The sequence below is a fragment of the Tamandua tetradactyla genome, chromosome 24 (assembly GCF_023851605.1).
Source record: "Tamandua tetradactyla isolate mTamTet1 chromosome 24, mTamTet1.pri, whole genome shotgun sequence".
NCBI classification, from domain to species: Eukaryota; Metazoa; Chordata; class Mammalia; order Pilosa; family Myrmecophagidae; genus Tamandua; species Tamandua tetradactyla.
The window spans coordinates 52934411-52951825 of NC_135350.1; the positions used below are offsets into that span (position 1 = coordinate 52934411).

Below are 17415 nucleotides of genomic sequence, written 5' to 3' on the forward strand. Positions count from 1 at the left end.
CTCCACATGCTCTCCAGCACTGTCTTTTCTGTTTTTTCTTTTTTTTATAATGGCCATTCTAGTGGGTATGAGATATCTCATTGTGAGTTTGATTTGCATTTCCTTAATAGCCAATGAAATTGAGCATCTTTTCATGTATCTTTTAGCTGTGTGTATCTCCTATTCTGAAAAGTGGCTATTCATGTCTTTTGCCCATTTTTTAATTGGGTTGTTTGTCTTTTTGTTGTCGAGTTGGGGAATCTCTTTATATATTCTGGGCATTAAACTCTTCTCTTGTTTCCAAATATTGTCTCCCATTGTGTAGGCTGTCTTTTTAATTTCCTAACAAAGTTCTTTGATGCACAAAATTGTTTAATTTTGATGTGCTCCCATTTATCTATTTCTTCTTTCATTGCTTGTACTTTAGATGTAAGGTCTAGGAAACAACCTCCTATCACAAGACTTATAAGATATTTCCCTATATTTTCTTCTAAAAGTTTTATGGTCTTAGTGCTAATATTTAGGTCTTTGATCCATTCTGAGTTAATTTTTGTATAGGATGTGAGATATGGGCCCTCTTTCCTTCTTTTGCATATGGATATCCAGTTCTCCAAACACCATTTATTGAAGAGTCTTCGTTGTCCCAGGCGAGTTGGTTTGACTACCTTATCCCAGATCAATTGTCTGTAGATGAGAGGGTCTATTTCTCAATAATCAATTCAATTCCATTGGTCAGTATGTCTCTCTTTATGCCAGTTACCACACTGTTTTGACCACTATAGCTTTGTATTACGCTTTAAAGTCAGGTAAAATGAGACCTCCCACTTCATTTTTCTTTCTCAAGATATTTTTAGCTATTTGGGGCACCCTGCCCTTCCATATAAATTTAGTTATTGGTTTTTTGTATTTCTGCAAGGTAAATTTATTTGGATTTTAATTGGTATTGCATTGAATCTATAAATCAATTTGGGTAGAACTATATTTAGTTTTCTAATCCATGAACAGGATATGCCCCTCCATTTATTTAGGTTTTCCATGATTTCTTTAGCAATTTATTGTACTTTTCTGTGTATAGTCTTTTTGTGGCTTTAGTTAAATGTATTCCTAAATATTTGATTCTTTTGGTTTCTATTTTAAGTGGGTTTTTTCCCTTGACTTCTTCCTCAGATTGCTCATTACTAGTGATTCTCTGTCTAGATGTTCTATCCATTGGTGAGAATGGTGCATTGAAGTCTCCAACTATTATTGTAGAGGTGTCTACTTCTCCCTTCAGTGTTGTCAGTGTTTGCCTCATGTATTTTGGGGCACTTTGGCTTGGTGCATAAATGTTTATAATTGTTATGTCTTCTTGTTGAATTGTTCCTTTTATTAATACATGATGTCCTTTTTTGACTTTTTAAATTGTTTTACTTTTGAAGTCTAATTTGTCAGGTATTAGTATAGCTACTCTCACTCTTTACTGGTTATTGTTTGCATGAAATATCTTTTTCCAACTTTTCACTTTGAATCTGTTTTTCCCTTGGGTCTGAACTGAGCCTCTTGTAGGCAGCACATAGATGTGTCCTGTTTTTTAATCCATTCTGCAAATCTGTTCTTTTGATGGGGGCATTTAATCCATTAACATTTACTGCTATTACTCTAAAGGCAGTACTTTCTGTTACCATTTTGTCTTTTAGATTTATTTGTCATATCTTTTTTTTCCTCTTTTTACCTTTACTGATAGACTTCATTTCTACACTCTTCAAATTTCTCTCTCCTGTCTTTTCCTGTCTGCCTGTAGTGCTTCCTCTAGTACTTCTTGTAGTGCTGGTCTCTTTTTTTTTTTTAAGATATGAACATTCTTTTTTTTTCATCACATAGTTGTATATTCATCACCATGATCATTTCTTAGAACATATGCATTAATTCAGAAAAAGAAATAAAGGTGATATCTATTTAATGTGCAAGAATAACCTCCGGGATAACCTCTCGACTCTGTTTGGAATCTCTCAGCCATTGACACTTTATTTGGTCTCATTTCTCTCTTCCTAGTGCTGATTTCTTAGTCACAGACTCACTCAGTAACTGTTTGTTTGAAAATATATTAAACTCCCATTTGTCTTTTTTTTTTTTTTGCATGCTGTATGGTGGGGTCACGTTTCATTATTTTTCCATGTGAGCATCCCATTATTACAGCACCATTTGTTGAATTTTTGTTTGTTTTGCTTGTTTGTTTGTTTTTTGGGAAGTGCATAGACCAGGAATTGAACCCAGGTCTTCCGTATGGCAGGTGAGACCCTTACAACTGAACTATACTTGTGTACCCTTCCCTCCCCCCCACTTTTTTATTGAGTTCATGATCTGGGAATTGAACCCGGGTCTCCCACATGAAAGGCAAACATTCTACCACTGAACCAACCGTGTACCCACCCCCTTGTTTTTTTTAATTAATTAATTTTTAGAATTTTATTAAAACCAATCAACATACAATGTGAACATTCTTTTTTTCATCACATGGTTGTATATTCGTCATCATGATCATTTCTTAGAACATTTAAATCAATTCAGAAAAATAAATAAAAAGAAAATAGAAAAAAAAATTCTTACATACCATACCCCTTACCCCTCCCTTTCATTGATCATTAGCAGTTCAATCTACTAAATTTATTTTAACATTTGTTCCCCCTATTGTTTATTTATTTTGAATACAAATGTTTTATGTATCTCTCCATAAGGTAGATGAGAGAAGCATCAGACACAAGGTTTTCACAATCACACATCACACTGCGAAAGCTGTATCATTATACAATCATCTTCAAGAAACATGGCTACTGGAACACAGCTCTGTATTTTCAGGCAGTTCCCTCCAGCCTCTCCTCTGTAAGAGGAACTAATTTCTACACCCATTGTGCTGCCATCTTGCCCCTTCCCTTGTTTTTGATGATCTTGACAGTTTTGAGTAGTAGTTAGGTATATCGTAGGATACTCCATTATTGGAACTTATTTTATTTTATTTATTTATTTTAAAATTTTAATTAAGAAATGTTTACACACATACATTCTATACATGGTATACAGTCACATATCATCACATAGTGGAACTTTTTATTTTTTAATTCTTTCAAACTTATAGGACCAGTTACAAAAACAATACAAATCCTATACAGATAACTCCAATGTACTTCTACCCTGCCCCCATATACCCATTTTAACATTTTGCCACATATACCATTTCTTTGTTCTTCTTTTTTTGTATGCTGTATGGCCAGGGTCACATTTCATACTTTTTCCATGTGAGTATCCATTATTGAAGCACGGTTTGTTGAATTTTTTTGTTTGTTGTTTTGGGGGAAGTACATGGACTGGAAACTGAACCCAGGTCTCCCGCATGGCAGGCGAGAATTCTACCACTGAACTACCCTTGCACCCCCTCTTTTTTCTTTTTGTTGTATCTAGTTATCTGTCTGTCTCGGTCATCCATCTATCTATCCATCCATTAATCCATCTATCAGCTCCCTGAACACTTGAGTGTAGGCTGTATGCATCGTGCTCCTTGAACATTTCATCCTGCCATGCACATTTCCTAGGAACAAGGATATTCACGTATGAAACTACCTTGTGCATAGTTATTGAGTTCAAGACATTTAACATTGATATGAAATTTACTATCTATATTCCTATTTTTTCATATGCTTCAGTAAATTTCCTTTTGAACTTTACTTCTCTAAGTTTCTCCCTAGGATCACATATTACATTTAATTGTTATTGTCTCTTTCGATACTCTTTGTTTTTGTTTTTTTTTAATTGTGGAAACATATAGAGAACATGAACTTTCCTATCTCAATTATTTCCAAGCAGACCATTCAATGGAATTACATTCACAGTGTTGCAGTACTCTCACCATCTTCCATTATTAAAACTTTCCCATCTCCCCAAGCATAAACCCTATACCCACCATGCATTAGTTTCCCCATTCCCCCTGCCCACCCCCCAGCCCCCCGTCTCTGGGAACCTTACTCTACTTTCCTTCTCTTTGAGCTTGCATGTTCTCTGATATTTTCTTTGTAGTTAGCATGGATTTAAATTTAATATTCTCAATCTATAGCGATCTAATTTATTTCGATAGCAAAGTAACTTCAATAGTGTAACAATCAATGTTATTTCCCTTCCCTCCCTACCTTTATGTAGTTCTTGTCACAAATTATGGGTCTAAAACACTGATATATCATTATATTTTAAGACAAAAATATAGTAATATGGCATTTATATTTACCCATGCTGTTACTGTCAGCGGAGATCTTTATTTATTCATGCAGCTTAGACCTGTTATCTATTGTCCTTTACTTTCAACCTATACAACTCTCTTCAGCTTCTTTGGTAGGCCCAGTCTAGTGGTAGTGACATCTCCAATTTTGATATCTGGGAATTTCTTAATCTCTCCCTAGTTTTAGAAAGATGGTTATGCTGGATACAGAAATCCTGGCTGGCAGTTCTTTGCTTTCAGCACTTTAAATATGTCATCCACTGCCTTCCTCCCACTGTGGTTTCAGATGAGAAATCAGCACTTTAATTTTATTGGAGCTACTTTGTACATGACACATTCTTTCTTTCTTGCAGCTTTCAGAATTCTTTCATCTTTGACATTCAGCGTTTTGATTATAGTATATCACAGTATGGGTCTATGTGGATTTATCCTGTTTGGGATTCATTGAGTGTCTTGGATGTGTCCTCTACTGGAATTTTCTGATGTTTTTCTATCAGCATGATTTATAACCTTGATCAATAGTGGACAGACACGGGATAACAGTTATAGGCATTCCCATTCATATAGGGAGAAAATGGAAGGAAAAAAAAAGGGTCACTAATCCCAAGAATTTTGACATCCAACTGGAAAAACTATATTAGGTTTCAAGGCCTGGGAAGAATCCTCTGTGGCTTGAGACTCCACTCTCTGCACCCAAAGCTTCAGCCTCTGGATCCACAGTTCTGCCTTTGGACTTATCTACCTTTTTCACTTAGGGTGTTTGCAGCTGATTTTTTAGCCTGTTTCCTACCTGTAGTTTTTTTTTTTTTGGGGGGGGGGTATCCCAACAGCCTTGTTTTATTTTGTTCTCTCTCTGTCTCTTTGTTTAGGCTGTCAGTGCTTCTGCTGGTATAACATTCTCAAGACCCTTGTAGATTGTCTCAGGGTTTCACTCCATTAGACAGGAGCTCCTTCACAGATCTTTCCTGGCGGATCCCATTTCTATTTTTGGGTCTGCTGAGATGGCTGAGGGGATCTATAAATCACTTACCTAATCTCTTGAGATCCCTCTGCATCTGAACACTCTGAACTTTTGATCCTTCTGTGGCACTGGGAAAAGGTTGTTCAGCCATGCCCTTGGTGTTCTCTCCAAAGTGTAAACTTCCCTGACAATGAATCTCATGATGTCTTTTGCAATCTGGATAGGCTAAATTTCCCAAGTCATCAAGTCCTGGTTCCTTTATGCTTAACAGTTTCCCCCTCAGTTAATAGCAGTGCCCATGCTGCTTCCCAGAAATCATAGCTCCATCTCCAGATAAAGAATCTGTAAGGACATGAAGAGTGTTACATTGTAAAAGCTATATTTTTATACAATTGTCTTCAAGAATCAGGGCTACTGAAACACAGCCTCATTCCTTTTTATTGTCAAATAATAGTGTGATGTATGACTATAACACATTTTGTTTATCCATTCGTCAATTGATGGGCATTTTGGTTGTCTCTACTTTGGAGCTAGTGTAAATAATGCTGCTCTGAGCATTCATATACAGGTTTTCATTTCTCTTGTGTCTACACCTAGCAGTGGAACTTCTGGGTCATGTATCAACTCTGTGCTTAGCAATTTGAGGAACTACCAAACTGTTTTCCTCAGTGACTGCACCGTTTTACATTTCTGGCAGCCATGGATGGGGTTCCAGTTCTCCACATCCTCTCAACACTTGTCGTCCTTCTTTTTGATTATAGCCATCCTAGTAGATGTGAGCTGTTCTCTCATTGTCATTTTGATTTGTATTTCCCTAATGCCTAATGATGTTGAGTATCTTTTCGTGTGCTTATTGGCCATTTGTATATAATCTTTGGAGAAATTTATATCTTTTCCCTATTTTTAATTATTTTTATTGGCTTTTCAAAAACCATAAAGTAACAATGTGGTTAATATGGTATTTAACAAAATATTTACTCTGTTCCATAGTCCTTGTCCAGTCTCATGTAGCAGGTAGGCCCAGCTAAGGGAGTTTCATTAAGATTAAATAAGATTAAATTTGCAATTTACTTTAACCTATCATATTCACCTGTTTTCAGAAAAATGGGACTAATGATGGAAATTATGTTTTTCTAACTGGAGAAGATAATTACCTTAACTTTACAAAGATTTTGGAGTGGAATGGAAAAACGTAAGTTTTATCAGTATACTTGTTATTTCAATTTTCATTTAAACTAAATGTTCATTCCTGCATTGTTTCAAGAGAAATTTTTATTTTTGCCAGTTTTTGGATGAAAAATTCAAAATATGTAAAATGTACTTATAATTATGATTTTATATATCAAGACTGGTGTAATGGTACTTTATTGTTAAATTTTAATTTTTGATGTGTAGGATTTTGATTTATAGATGGTCAGGCATGAATTACAAGCCAGTGAAAAGTTTCACTTCTTAGTAGTGATTGAATAAGTTGTAGCTACAGCATTTATTTGTTTGTGTGTGTGTGTGTGTGTGTGTGTGTGTGTGTGTGTGTGTGTGGAGAGGTTCGCTTTTTAATTCAATTTAGTGGTTGTGGGGTTTTGGTATATTTTTCTTTAAGGATAAAATATATTTGAGTTCAGTATTAAAGCATTTCAAAATTTTTTTATTTTATATTTTTATGTGTAATTTATAAACAAATTACTTCTAAAAGAAGGTGAGGCAGATTACAAAATGGCATGTACAACAAAATGAGTTTCTTTAAGTCAGAAATTAGAAATCGTGAAGCAAAAAAGAGGCTAATTCTTCCGGGCCTCTGAGGTTACAGGGTTCTGTTTTAGAACATCAAGTTTATTTCTAAGTGTCTCAATAATCCAGGCAAAAATGGGAAACACATTGAACTTTGTGGTTTTTATTGCCTGTAGCATTTCAAGAAAAAATAGACTTCATGGTGGCTTCAGATCTAGTATCTTTTATAATAGCAAACTGGGGTAATATAATGAAGAACTTCAACATCATTTTTATATGTAATATAAAAATATTTCACATAGGCATTTCTAGTATTCGTAACCCACTGTCCCAGTGGAGAATCTTAAGCTTCTTTCTACTGACCTGAGTAGTTATAAAGATAGATTCCCGAAAACCTGAGAAATTAATGGTTAACTTGTCCCTTTAATATTCTCCAATATCAGTTGTCTAGCTGGTAAAAAGAACAAGAGAACCTCTCTCCAAGAGATATTAAGGGAAAAATGTCAAGATGCTGAACAGCAAGCCTAGTATGCTACCTTTTTTAATTATTTAAAAAAAAGAAGCACGTCTACACATGTACATGTAAATAAACATACAAAGAGTACAATGTGGAAAAGAAGGGAAAGTAACTTCATGGTGGAGAAACCTGGCAAACACTCCTTCCCAGGTGATCAAGATTAATAAATGATGTCGTGTTGATAGCATTTATTGTTGAGATGCTATTTGGCCCTTTCCCTCTGTGGTTTTCCCTCCCCAAAACTCATAACCCCAGTCTAACCATGAGAAAAACATCAGCCCAATCCCAAATAAGGGACAGTTTGCCAAATACTTAACCATTGTCCCTCAAAACTGTCAAGGTTTGGGCAGGCAGTGGTAGCTCAGTGACAGAATTCTTGCCTGCCAGGGACCCAGGTTCAATTCCCACAGCCTGTCCATGCCAAAAAAAAAAAAAAAAAAAGAAAGAAAGAAAGGAAAACTGTCAAGGTTAGGAAAAACAAGGAATGTATGATAAACTGTCACAGCTTTAGAGGACCCTAAGGAGATATGACGACTAAATGTAATGTGATATTTTGGATGGGATCCTGGAAAAGAAACTGACGTTAGGGAAAAGCTAAGGAAATCTGAATAATAAGGACTTCAGTTAATAATAATCTGTCAATGTTAGTTCATTAGATGTGACAAATGTATTATAGTAATAATTATATAGTAATATAAACGTTATAATGGGGAAACTGGGTGTGGAATATATAGAAACTCTGTATTATCTTTGCAATATTTTTGTAAATTTAAAACTATTCTGAAAGCAAAAATTTTAATTTTAAGAAGCATATATATATGTGTATATACGCACACATTAACACATTCACACCCACACACTCAAGTATTTGATAGCCTGAAAGAATATACAAGAAACTGACAAAGTATTATCTTTGGAGGGAGGAAGTAGATGATTGAGGCAGAGGGCTGGGAGGGAAACTTATTTGTAAACATAATATAGCTAGATTTTGTTTAAATCTAATCTGTTCTTTCCCAGTCTTTTAATAGGAGACTTTTAATTCTTTTATACGTATTGTAATTACTGATAGATTTGTGATATGCTGATGTATTATTTGATATATTTGGATTTATTTCTACCATATCATTTCTTCTTTCTCTGTTTTTTCTTTCTTTTCTGCCTTCTATTGGATTGATAAAAACTTTTGTGTTCTTTTTGTACCTGTAGATATTTATGATTCACATTTAACAATAATTTTTCCTAACAAAATCTAAAGCTATTTGTTGTCTCTATTCTCCCTCCAAATAGCGCAATAATTTTTACCCATCTTAAAACACATTTACATACCTTCTTTCTGTTTTCTACTACTTATTTCACCTTATTAGAAAACTACATATAAGTAAAAAGTTTTATAGTAAATACTGATTAGATTAATCAGTATATTTTATTAATTAATTTATGCTTTCCTCTTCACATCTGCCCCTTGGTTTACTATTCCTCTTCCTTAAGCTTACCCTATGGGCATACTTTCAATTCAAGGCCTTATGTCTTTCTTCAATTTTGAAAACTTTTAGCCATTATCTCTTCAACTACTGCTTCTCGGTTATTTGCCTGATTCTTTTCTTTTTTCTAGAACTCCTACTTAACATTAATTGGAGCCAGCCTCACAATCTATTCTCTTTATGTCTTAACTGATTCTATAATCTTCTTGCTTTTCTCAGATGATATTTTATAAATTCCTTAGAAATGTCTTTCAATTCACCAATTTTCTCTTCAAGTTTTTCTGTCTAGTTTTATCCCTAAATTGAGTTTAAGTTCTTTTTTTCATTCCCAAGATTTCTATTTTTCATTTTTTGTATCTCCTTACTCTTATTTCATTATGTTGTTTATTATTTTTATAATGTCATCCTTTTTTTAAAAAGATATCTTTTTTTGAGATATCTTCACGTGCCATACAGTCCACCCAGAGAATACAGTGGCTCACAATGTCATCACATAGTTGTATATTCATCACCACGATCATTTTTAGAACATTTGCATCACTCCAGTAAAAGAAATAAAAACAAGAAAAAACCCATACCTCCCATACTCCTTACCCCTCCTTCTCATTGATCACTAGTATTGCAAGCTATGCAAATTTTTTAATCCCTTATCACTACCCCCCATTATTTATTATTTTTTTGTCCTTATTTTTTCACTCATCTGTCCATACCCCGGATAAAGGGAGCATCAGCCACAAAGTTTTCATAATCACACTGACACATTGTAAAACCTATATATATAATCATCTTCAAGAATCAAGGCTATGGAATATAGTTCACCAGTTTCAGGTCCTTCCCTCCAGCTACTCCAATACACTGTTAACTAAAAAGGGATCTGTAGATAATGCATATAATGCATATAACCTCCAGGATAACTTCTTAACTCTGAAAATCTCTCAACCACTGAAACTTTATTTTGTCTCATTTTTCTCATCTCCCTTTTGGTCAAGGTTTTCTCAACCCCATGATGCCAGGTCCCAGCTTATTGCTAGGAGTCATATCCCATGTTGCCAGGGAGATTTACACCTCTGAGAGTCATGTCTCATATATGGGGGAGGGCAGTGAGTTTATCTGCTGAGTTGGGTTAGAGAGAGGCCGCATCTGAGCAACAAAAGAGGTTCTTTGGGAGTGACTCTTAGACATAAGTAATACACCATTCTTTAAAAAATTTTTTTTATTGTGAAATATAGCATATATACAAAAAAGCAATATATTCCCAAGTACATTTTCACAAGTAGTTATAGAACAAATTTCATGATAGTTATAGAACAAATTTTAAAGTTTGGTATGGGCTATAGCTCCACCATTTTTCTTTTTTTCTTCTACAATTCTTCATTTTTTTCTTGTACAGTTTTACAACTTTAGGTTTTTATTTCTAACTGCTCTAAGGTACTGGAGACTAAAATAAATATCAATATAATGATGCAGCAATCATACTCGTTTGTTAAACCCTACCTACTCTGTATAACTCCACCATCACCTTTGATCTTTTTCCCACTCTTTAGGGGGTATTTAGGCTATGTCCATCTAAATTTTTCATGTTGGAAGAGGCTGTTGATGATATGGGATAGGGGGATGAAACTAGTTGATGTTATGGAAAGGCTGACCTCTCTGCATTTCAGGACTTATCTGGTTCAGGGACCTATCTGGAGGTTGAAGGTTTTGAAGAGGTACCCTAATTCATGGAATCTTTGCAGAATCTTATATAATGCCCTAGGTATTTTTTAGAATTGGCAGTAATGGTTTTGGTTGGGGTTTAGCAAGTTATGATAGGTAGCAATATCTAACTGAAGATTGCATAACAGTGACCTCCAGAGTAGCTCTTGACTCTATTTGAACTCTCTCAGCCACTGATACCTTAAGCCATTATTTTTTAAGGAGTTATTCTTTCATTTCTCTTTGACGTTACTGGGCAGTGTATTCATTTAAAGTATTAGCCAGAGTGTGCTTTACTTTTAATTTCTTCTAAACTGAATTCATCTCCTCATTGTTGATTTTGTTACCTATCTCTTAGCATAAGTTTACATTATTTAAAAAAAAATGTTGATTTTTAGAATCATTTTGGTTGGGAAGTCAATCTGTATCTTTGTGTGTGTCAGTCCAGCTGTTTATCCGTCTTCTCATCTCTCTCTGTGTAGCAGTTTTGCAGTTGCCTCAGTATAGTCCACCCTGGAGCCCTCAGTTCAGAAACTGTGCCCATAGGTGGGCTTCCTATTGCTCACACATCCAGCCAGTCTGCAGACAGCTTGTTTCTTCCTGTTTCCCTAGTTCAGTTTCATACAAGTTTAACTCCAGACAGCAGGGAGAAGTTTCTTTCTTTGGCCTTTCTTTTTTCTTTTTTTTTTTTTTTAATAATTATTTTTATTGTCAAACTTAAACACACATGCATTCTTTTTTTTTTTTTTTGGATTTTTTAAAAAAAATTTTATTAATTAAAAAAATTACAAGAAACACAAACATTTCCATCACATACACTCAGCAATTCACAATATCATCACATAGTTGCATATTCATCTTCATGATCATTTCCCAGATCATTAGCATCAATTCAGAAAAAGAAATAAAAAGACAACAGAAAAATATAACAAACAGAAAAAAAAAATTTTACAGGCCATACCCCTTACTGATCCCTTTCATTGATAACTAGCATTTCAAACTAAATCTATTTTAACATTTGTTCCCCCTATTATTTATTTTTATTCCATATGTTCTACTCATCTGTTGACAAGGTAGATAAAAGGAGCATCAGACACAAGGTTTTCACAATCACACAGTCACACTGTGAAAGCTATATCATTATACAATCATCCTCAAGAAACATGGCTACTGGAACACAGCTCTACATTTTCAGGCAGTTCCCTCCAGCCTCTCCACTACATCTTGGATAACAAGGTGGTATCTACTTAATGCATAAGAATAACCTCCAGGATAACCTCTCGACTCTGTTTGGAATCTCTCAGCCATTGACACTTTCTCTAATTTCACTCTTTCCCCTTTTGGTCAAGGAGGTTTTCTCAATCGCTTGATGCTGGATTTCAGCTCATTCTAGAGTTTTTCTCAATCCCTTGATGCTGAATCTCAGCTCATTCTGGGATTTCTGTCCCACGCTGCCAGGAAGATCCGCACCCCTAGGAGTCATGTCCCACGTAGACAGGGGGAGGGTGGTGAGTCTGCTTGCTGTGTTGGCTGGAGAGAGAGGCCACATCTGAGCAACAAAAGAGGTTCTCTTGGGGGTGACTCTTAGGCTTAATTTTAAGTAGGCTTGACCTATCCCCTGTGGGGTTAAGTTTCATATGAACAAACCCCAAGACTAAATTCAGCCTATAGCTTTGGTTGCCCACCCTGCTTGTGAGAATATGAAGAATTCAGCTTGGGGAAGTTGAATTTTCCCCTGTTCTCACCATTCCCCGAAGGGGGCTTTGCAAATAGTTTTCCACTCACTGATCAAATCACTCTGGGATTCATCAGGGCATCACCTGGACAAACCAACAAAATCTCATGTCCTATACAAAGTTCCATGTACTTAAGGTGTTCAATCAACTATCTACATAAGTTATATTAGGAGATGCACCAGTCAAAGTACAGATTTGTATCAAACATTTTTTGCTTTAGTCTTACACATTAGTTGAAATTTTAAAATATTAATTACCATCTATTTTCAGCACACTGCAGTAATGACATTCTTTTGTTCTTCCTCATGCAAAAACATTTTTAAATTTGTACATTTAGTCACTATCATTATACACTCTAGGCATTCCTAAATTACACCATCTCAATCTTTATCGTCTATCTTTCTTTGTGATTTCATTTATGCCCCAACCCTCCTCCCTCTATCATTCTCATATGCAGTTTCATTCAGTGTTTTTTTTTTTATTATTAATTAACGGAAAAAAAGAAATTAACCCAACATTTAGAAATCATACCATTCTACATATGCAATCAGTAATTCTTAACATCATCACATAGATGCATGATCATCGTTTCTTAGTACATTTGCATCGGTTTAGAAGAACTAGCAACACAACAGAAAAAGATATAGAATGTTAATATAAAGAAAAAAAATAAAAGTAATAATAATAGTAAAAAAAAAAAAACAAAAAAAAACCCTATAGCTCAGATGCAGCTTCATTCAGTGTTTTAACATGATTACTTTACAATTAGGTATTATTGTGCTGTCCATTTTTGAGTTTTTGTATCTAGTCCTGTTGCACAGTCTGTATCCCTTCAGCTCCAATTACCCATTATCTTACCCTGTTTCTAACTCCTGCTGGACTCTGTTATCAATGACATATTCCAAGTTTATTCTCGAATGTCCATTCACATCAGTGCGACCATACAGTATTTGTCCTTTAGTTTTTGGCTCAGCATAATGTCCTTAAGGTCCATTCATGTTGTTACATACTTCATAACTTTATTCTATCTTACAGCTGCATAATATTCTATCTTATGTAAATGTCACAGTTTGTTTAGTCAACTGTCTGTTGATGGACATTTTGGCTGTTTCCATCTCTTGGTAATTGTTAATAATGCTGCTATAAACATTGGCATGTAAATGTCCATCTGTGTCCTTGGCCTCGTGTCCTTTGAGTAGAGACAGCATATAGATGGGTCCTGTTTTTTAATCCATTCTGCCAGACTGTGTCTTTTGATTGGAGAGTTTAATCCATTAACGTTCAGTGTTATTACTGCATGGGTAGTACTTTCTTCTACTATTTTGCCTTCTGGATTTTATATGTCATATCTAATTTTTCTTCTTTTTACCTTTACTCATAGTCTTCCTTTCTACACTCGTCTCCACACCTCTCTCTTCTGTCTTCGTATCTGTCTCTAGTGTTCCCTTTAGTATTTCTTGCAGAGCTGGTCTCTTGGTCACAAATTCTCTCAGTGATTTTTTGTCTGAAAATGTTTTAATTTCTCCCTCATTTTTGAAGGACAATTTTGCTGGATATAGAATTCTTGGTTGGTAGTTTTTCTCTTTTAATAATTTAAATATATTATCCCACTGTCTTCTCGCCTCCATGGTTTCTGCTGAGAGATCTGTGCATAGTCTTATTGGGCTTCCCTTGTATGTGATGGATTGCTTTTCTCTTGCTGCTTTCAAGATCCTCTCTTTCTCTTTGATCTCTGACATTCTGATTATTAAATGTCTTGGAGTTTGTCTATTTGGGTCTATTCTCTTTGGGGTACGCTGCACTTCTTGGATCTGTAATTTTAAGTCTTTCATAAGAGTGGGGAAATTTTCAGTGATAATTTCCTCCATTAGTTTTTCTCCTCCTTTTCCCTTCTCTTCTCCTTCTGGGACACCCACAACACGTATATTCATGCGCTTCATATTGTCTTTCAATTCCCTGAGTCCCTGCTCATATTTTTCCATTTTTTTCCCTATAGTTTCTGTTTCTTGTTGGATTTCAGATGTTCCATCCTCCAGTTTAGAAATCCTATGTTCTGTCTCTCGATATCTACCATTGTAGGTTTCCATTGTTTTTTTCATCTCTTCTCCTGTGACTTTCATTCCCATAAATTCTGTGATTTGTTTTTTCAGACTTTCAGTTTCTTCTTTTTGTTCTTTCCTTGCCTTCTTTATATCCTCCCTCAATTCATTGATTTGGTTTTTGATGAGGTTTTCCATGTCTGTTTGTACATTCTGAATTAATTGTTTCAGCTCCTGTATGTCATTTGAATTGTTGGTTTGTTCCTTTGACTGGGCCATATCTTCAATTTTCCTAGTGTGATTTGTTATTTTTTGCTGGCACCTAGGCATTTAATTACCTTAATTAGTTTATTCTGGAGATTGTTTTCACTTCTTTTATCTAGGGTTTTCTTGCTGGATGAATTTGTTGTCTATCTGTTCTTTGACATTCCATTCAGCTTTATCTGGACCTTTAGCTTAAGTTTTGTTTAACAGAGGAGAATTTTTCAGTTCTTGTTTTCTTGTTACTTGCCCTGCTTGTATGGTGCCTTTCTCCCCCACACACACTTAGGAGGGTCTACTTAGATATTATAGACCCCAGCCAGCTTTTCCCAGACCAAACTGGCCTCCTATCAGGAGGAAAGAGTCACCTGCGTCGGTTTTCCCTGAGGGTGAGACCCAGCAGGTTGAAAGACTTTCCTGTGAAGTCTCTGGACTCTGTTTTTCTTATCCTGCCCTGTGTGTGGCGCTTGTCTGCCTTTAGGTCCCACCAGGATAAGATGATGCGGTACCTTTAACTTTGGCAGACTCTCCCTGCTGGGGGCATGGTGGAGACAGAGGAGAGGTTGTAGGCTGGTTTTAATAACTTCAAATTACCAAGCCCTAGGGTCTGAATTCCTTGAGGGAGGGATTCCACCTGAGTTGGACTTCATCCCTCCCTTGGGGAAGGCACAGGCTCCAGACAAGCCCCCAAAAGAGCTCACTTCTGCCTATGTCTGGTGCAGTGGCAGGCTGAAAAGTCCTGCCACTGTATTCAGAGGCAGTCAAGCCTTTTTAGATACACAGCCACAAAAACTTCTGTTTTCTTCTCTTTTTTTCCCCTTTTCTGTCAGTCCTGCCCCCTTGGCGCCGGGGCAAAAATGAGCAACCTCCGTTTTGATCAGATTCACCTAAGTTGGGGGCCTATTTTTAGTAGTCAGAATTTGTTAATTAGTTCCACAATTGGCATTTGATTGTGCCCAGTCCCTGCTGCTGGTAAAGTCCTTTCCTTTCCTGTGATCGGCCTGTGGGGGAGGGGCGCTGGCTGCCGCAGCTTTGGGAACTCACGATTCTGGAGGGTGCTTGCAGCCGGTCCAGCTGGTCCAGACTGGGGTACGCTGTGTGTCTGGTCGCTGACGTGGCCCCAGGAGCTGTTCTGTACTGTTTCTGGTTATTTAGTAGTTGTTCTGGAGGACGAACTAAAACGCGCACGTTGTTAAGCCGCCATTTTGACCCGGAAGCCCACACATGCATTCTTGACATACAAACATTTTTTGGCCTTTCTTGATGAGCCTGACTTCAAGCTCTTGGTGGACCACTTTTAAATCTTGTTACCCTCAGGAGCTAAGTTTGCATTTCTTTCTCCTTGCCTCCAACTTTGTAGTCCAGTGGGCCAATCGCTTAGCCCTATTAACCAGTTTGTATTTATGATCTTTTTATTGTCTAGGGATATATTTATTTGTCTTTGAGTATGGTATAGACCTTTTAAATGTTCTCCTTTTGTATTTTATCAATCACTACTCTGTGTTTTTACCTGGGAGAGGACCTACATTCATGGACTTAGAGTGATTTTGACTGGAATTTGGGAAGATTACTTTTTATTGCCTGTCCTTTTGTTTCTTGTGCATTTGCATACCATTATCCAACAAAGTAATTGAAAAAAATCTGCCATCTCAACTGTGTTTTTAATAAATATGAAGTCAATTCAAAACTGAGCTTTTTTTGTGATCTGAGAAAAGTCCTCTGTTGTTTTTAGAACAGAGTTGTTCCAAGGGGAGTAGAAGTTAATGCTGTGTCCTAAATATTAAACAGCCAAACATATTTATTGAGAATTCATGTCTGGTTAGCATGAACAAAGTTATTATTAATGCTAAACTTGATCACTGCTTTACATAAATTTGTATTTCTTATCCTCTGTGTAGGCTTCACTTTATTTGGAGAAAGGAAAGGGTAATTTTTGGCTTGCCTCTGTCAAAACTGATTTGGGAGTTTTTTTTTCCCTTCCATGATCTAATCACTAACCATGGGCTCCTTTAGGTCTGTGTATGAAGAAGATACTGTGGGTAGCCAGCTCCTAATTCATTTAAGAAAATCTAAAAGCAAATTTTATTATCTTGACCCTTTCTGTCCTTACCAAATCAGGACACTTGACTGGTGGACAACAGAGAAGTGCAATATGATTAATGGAACAGATGGAGATTCTTTTCATCCACTAATAACCAAAGATGAAGTTCTTTATGTCTTTCCATCTGATTTCTGCAGGTAAGAACTTTAAAAAGAAATTGTCTGACTTCAAGAACACCAAAAGTATGAGGAAGAGATGTAGCTACACTTATTATGCATGGGTATTCATGCTTAATAAGTGATAGATGCTGATGTCCTATTGAGAGACAGTATAGTGTAGTGCTTCACAGCACGGACTCTGGAGTCTTACTGCTTTGGTTTGAATTCCACCACTTTGTGGCAAGTTTTTAGGGGCAAGTTATTTAATACTATGGGTCTTACATTCCTAATCTGTAAAATGAGGATAAATTTATCTACCTTAGGGGTGGTTATGGGAACAAAGGAATCACTGTAGGTAGAACACTTGGCGTAAGGCCTTTCACACAATAAGGAATAGTAAGTATTGGCTATTATTTATTAAGAAATGCTCTGTCAAAAATGAAATTTGACCTGGTCTTTTTATAGATAACAGATAATCTCTACAGAGAAGATAAATAAATCATACTGCTGTCCGTATTTCAGAATTTATAGGTATATGCTTAGCTATCTTCCCATGGATCATCTCTACTGTCACTT

General features: G+C 36.0%; 1 protein-coding gene across 2 annotated transcripts in view; it reads left to right on the forward strand.

Moving 5' to 3' along the window:
* Positions 1–17415, forward strand: part of SCARB2 (scavenger receptor class B member 2) — an 82654-nt gene that overhangs the window by 49300 nt on the left and 15939 nt on the right. For both annotated transcript variants that reach the window (XM_077143119.1, XM_077143120.1), the window contains 2 exons: positions 6284–6375; positions 16759–16878. In XM_077143119.1, the coding sequence (XP_076999234.1) occupies positions 6284–6375; positions 16759–16878 (212 nt within the window). The remainder of the gene's footprint in view (positions 1–6283; positions 6376–16758; positions 16879–17415) is intronic.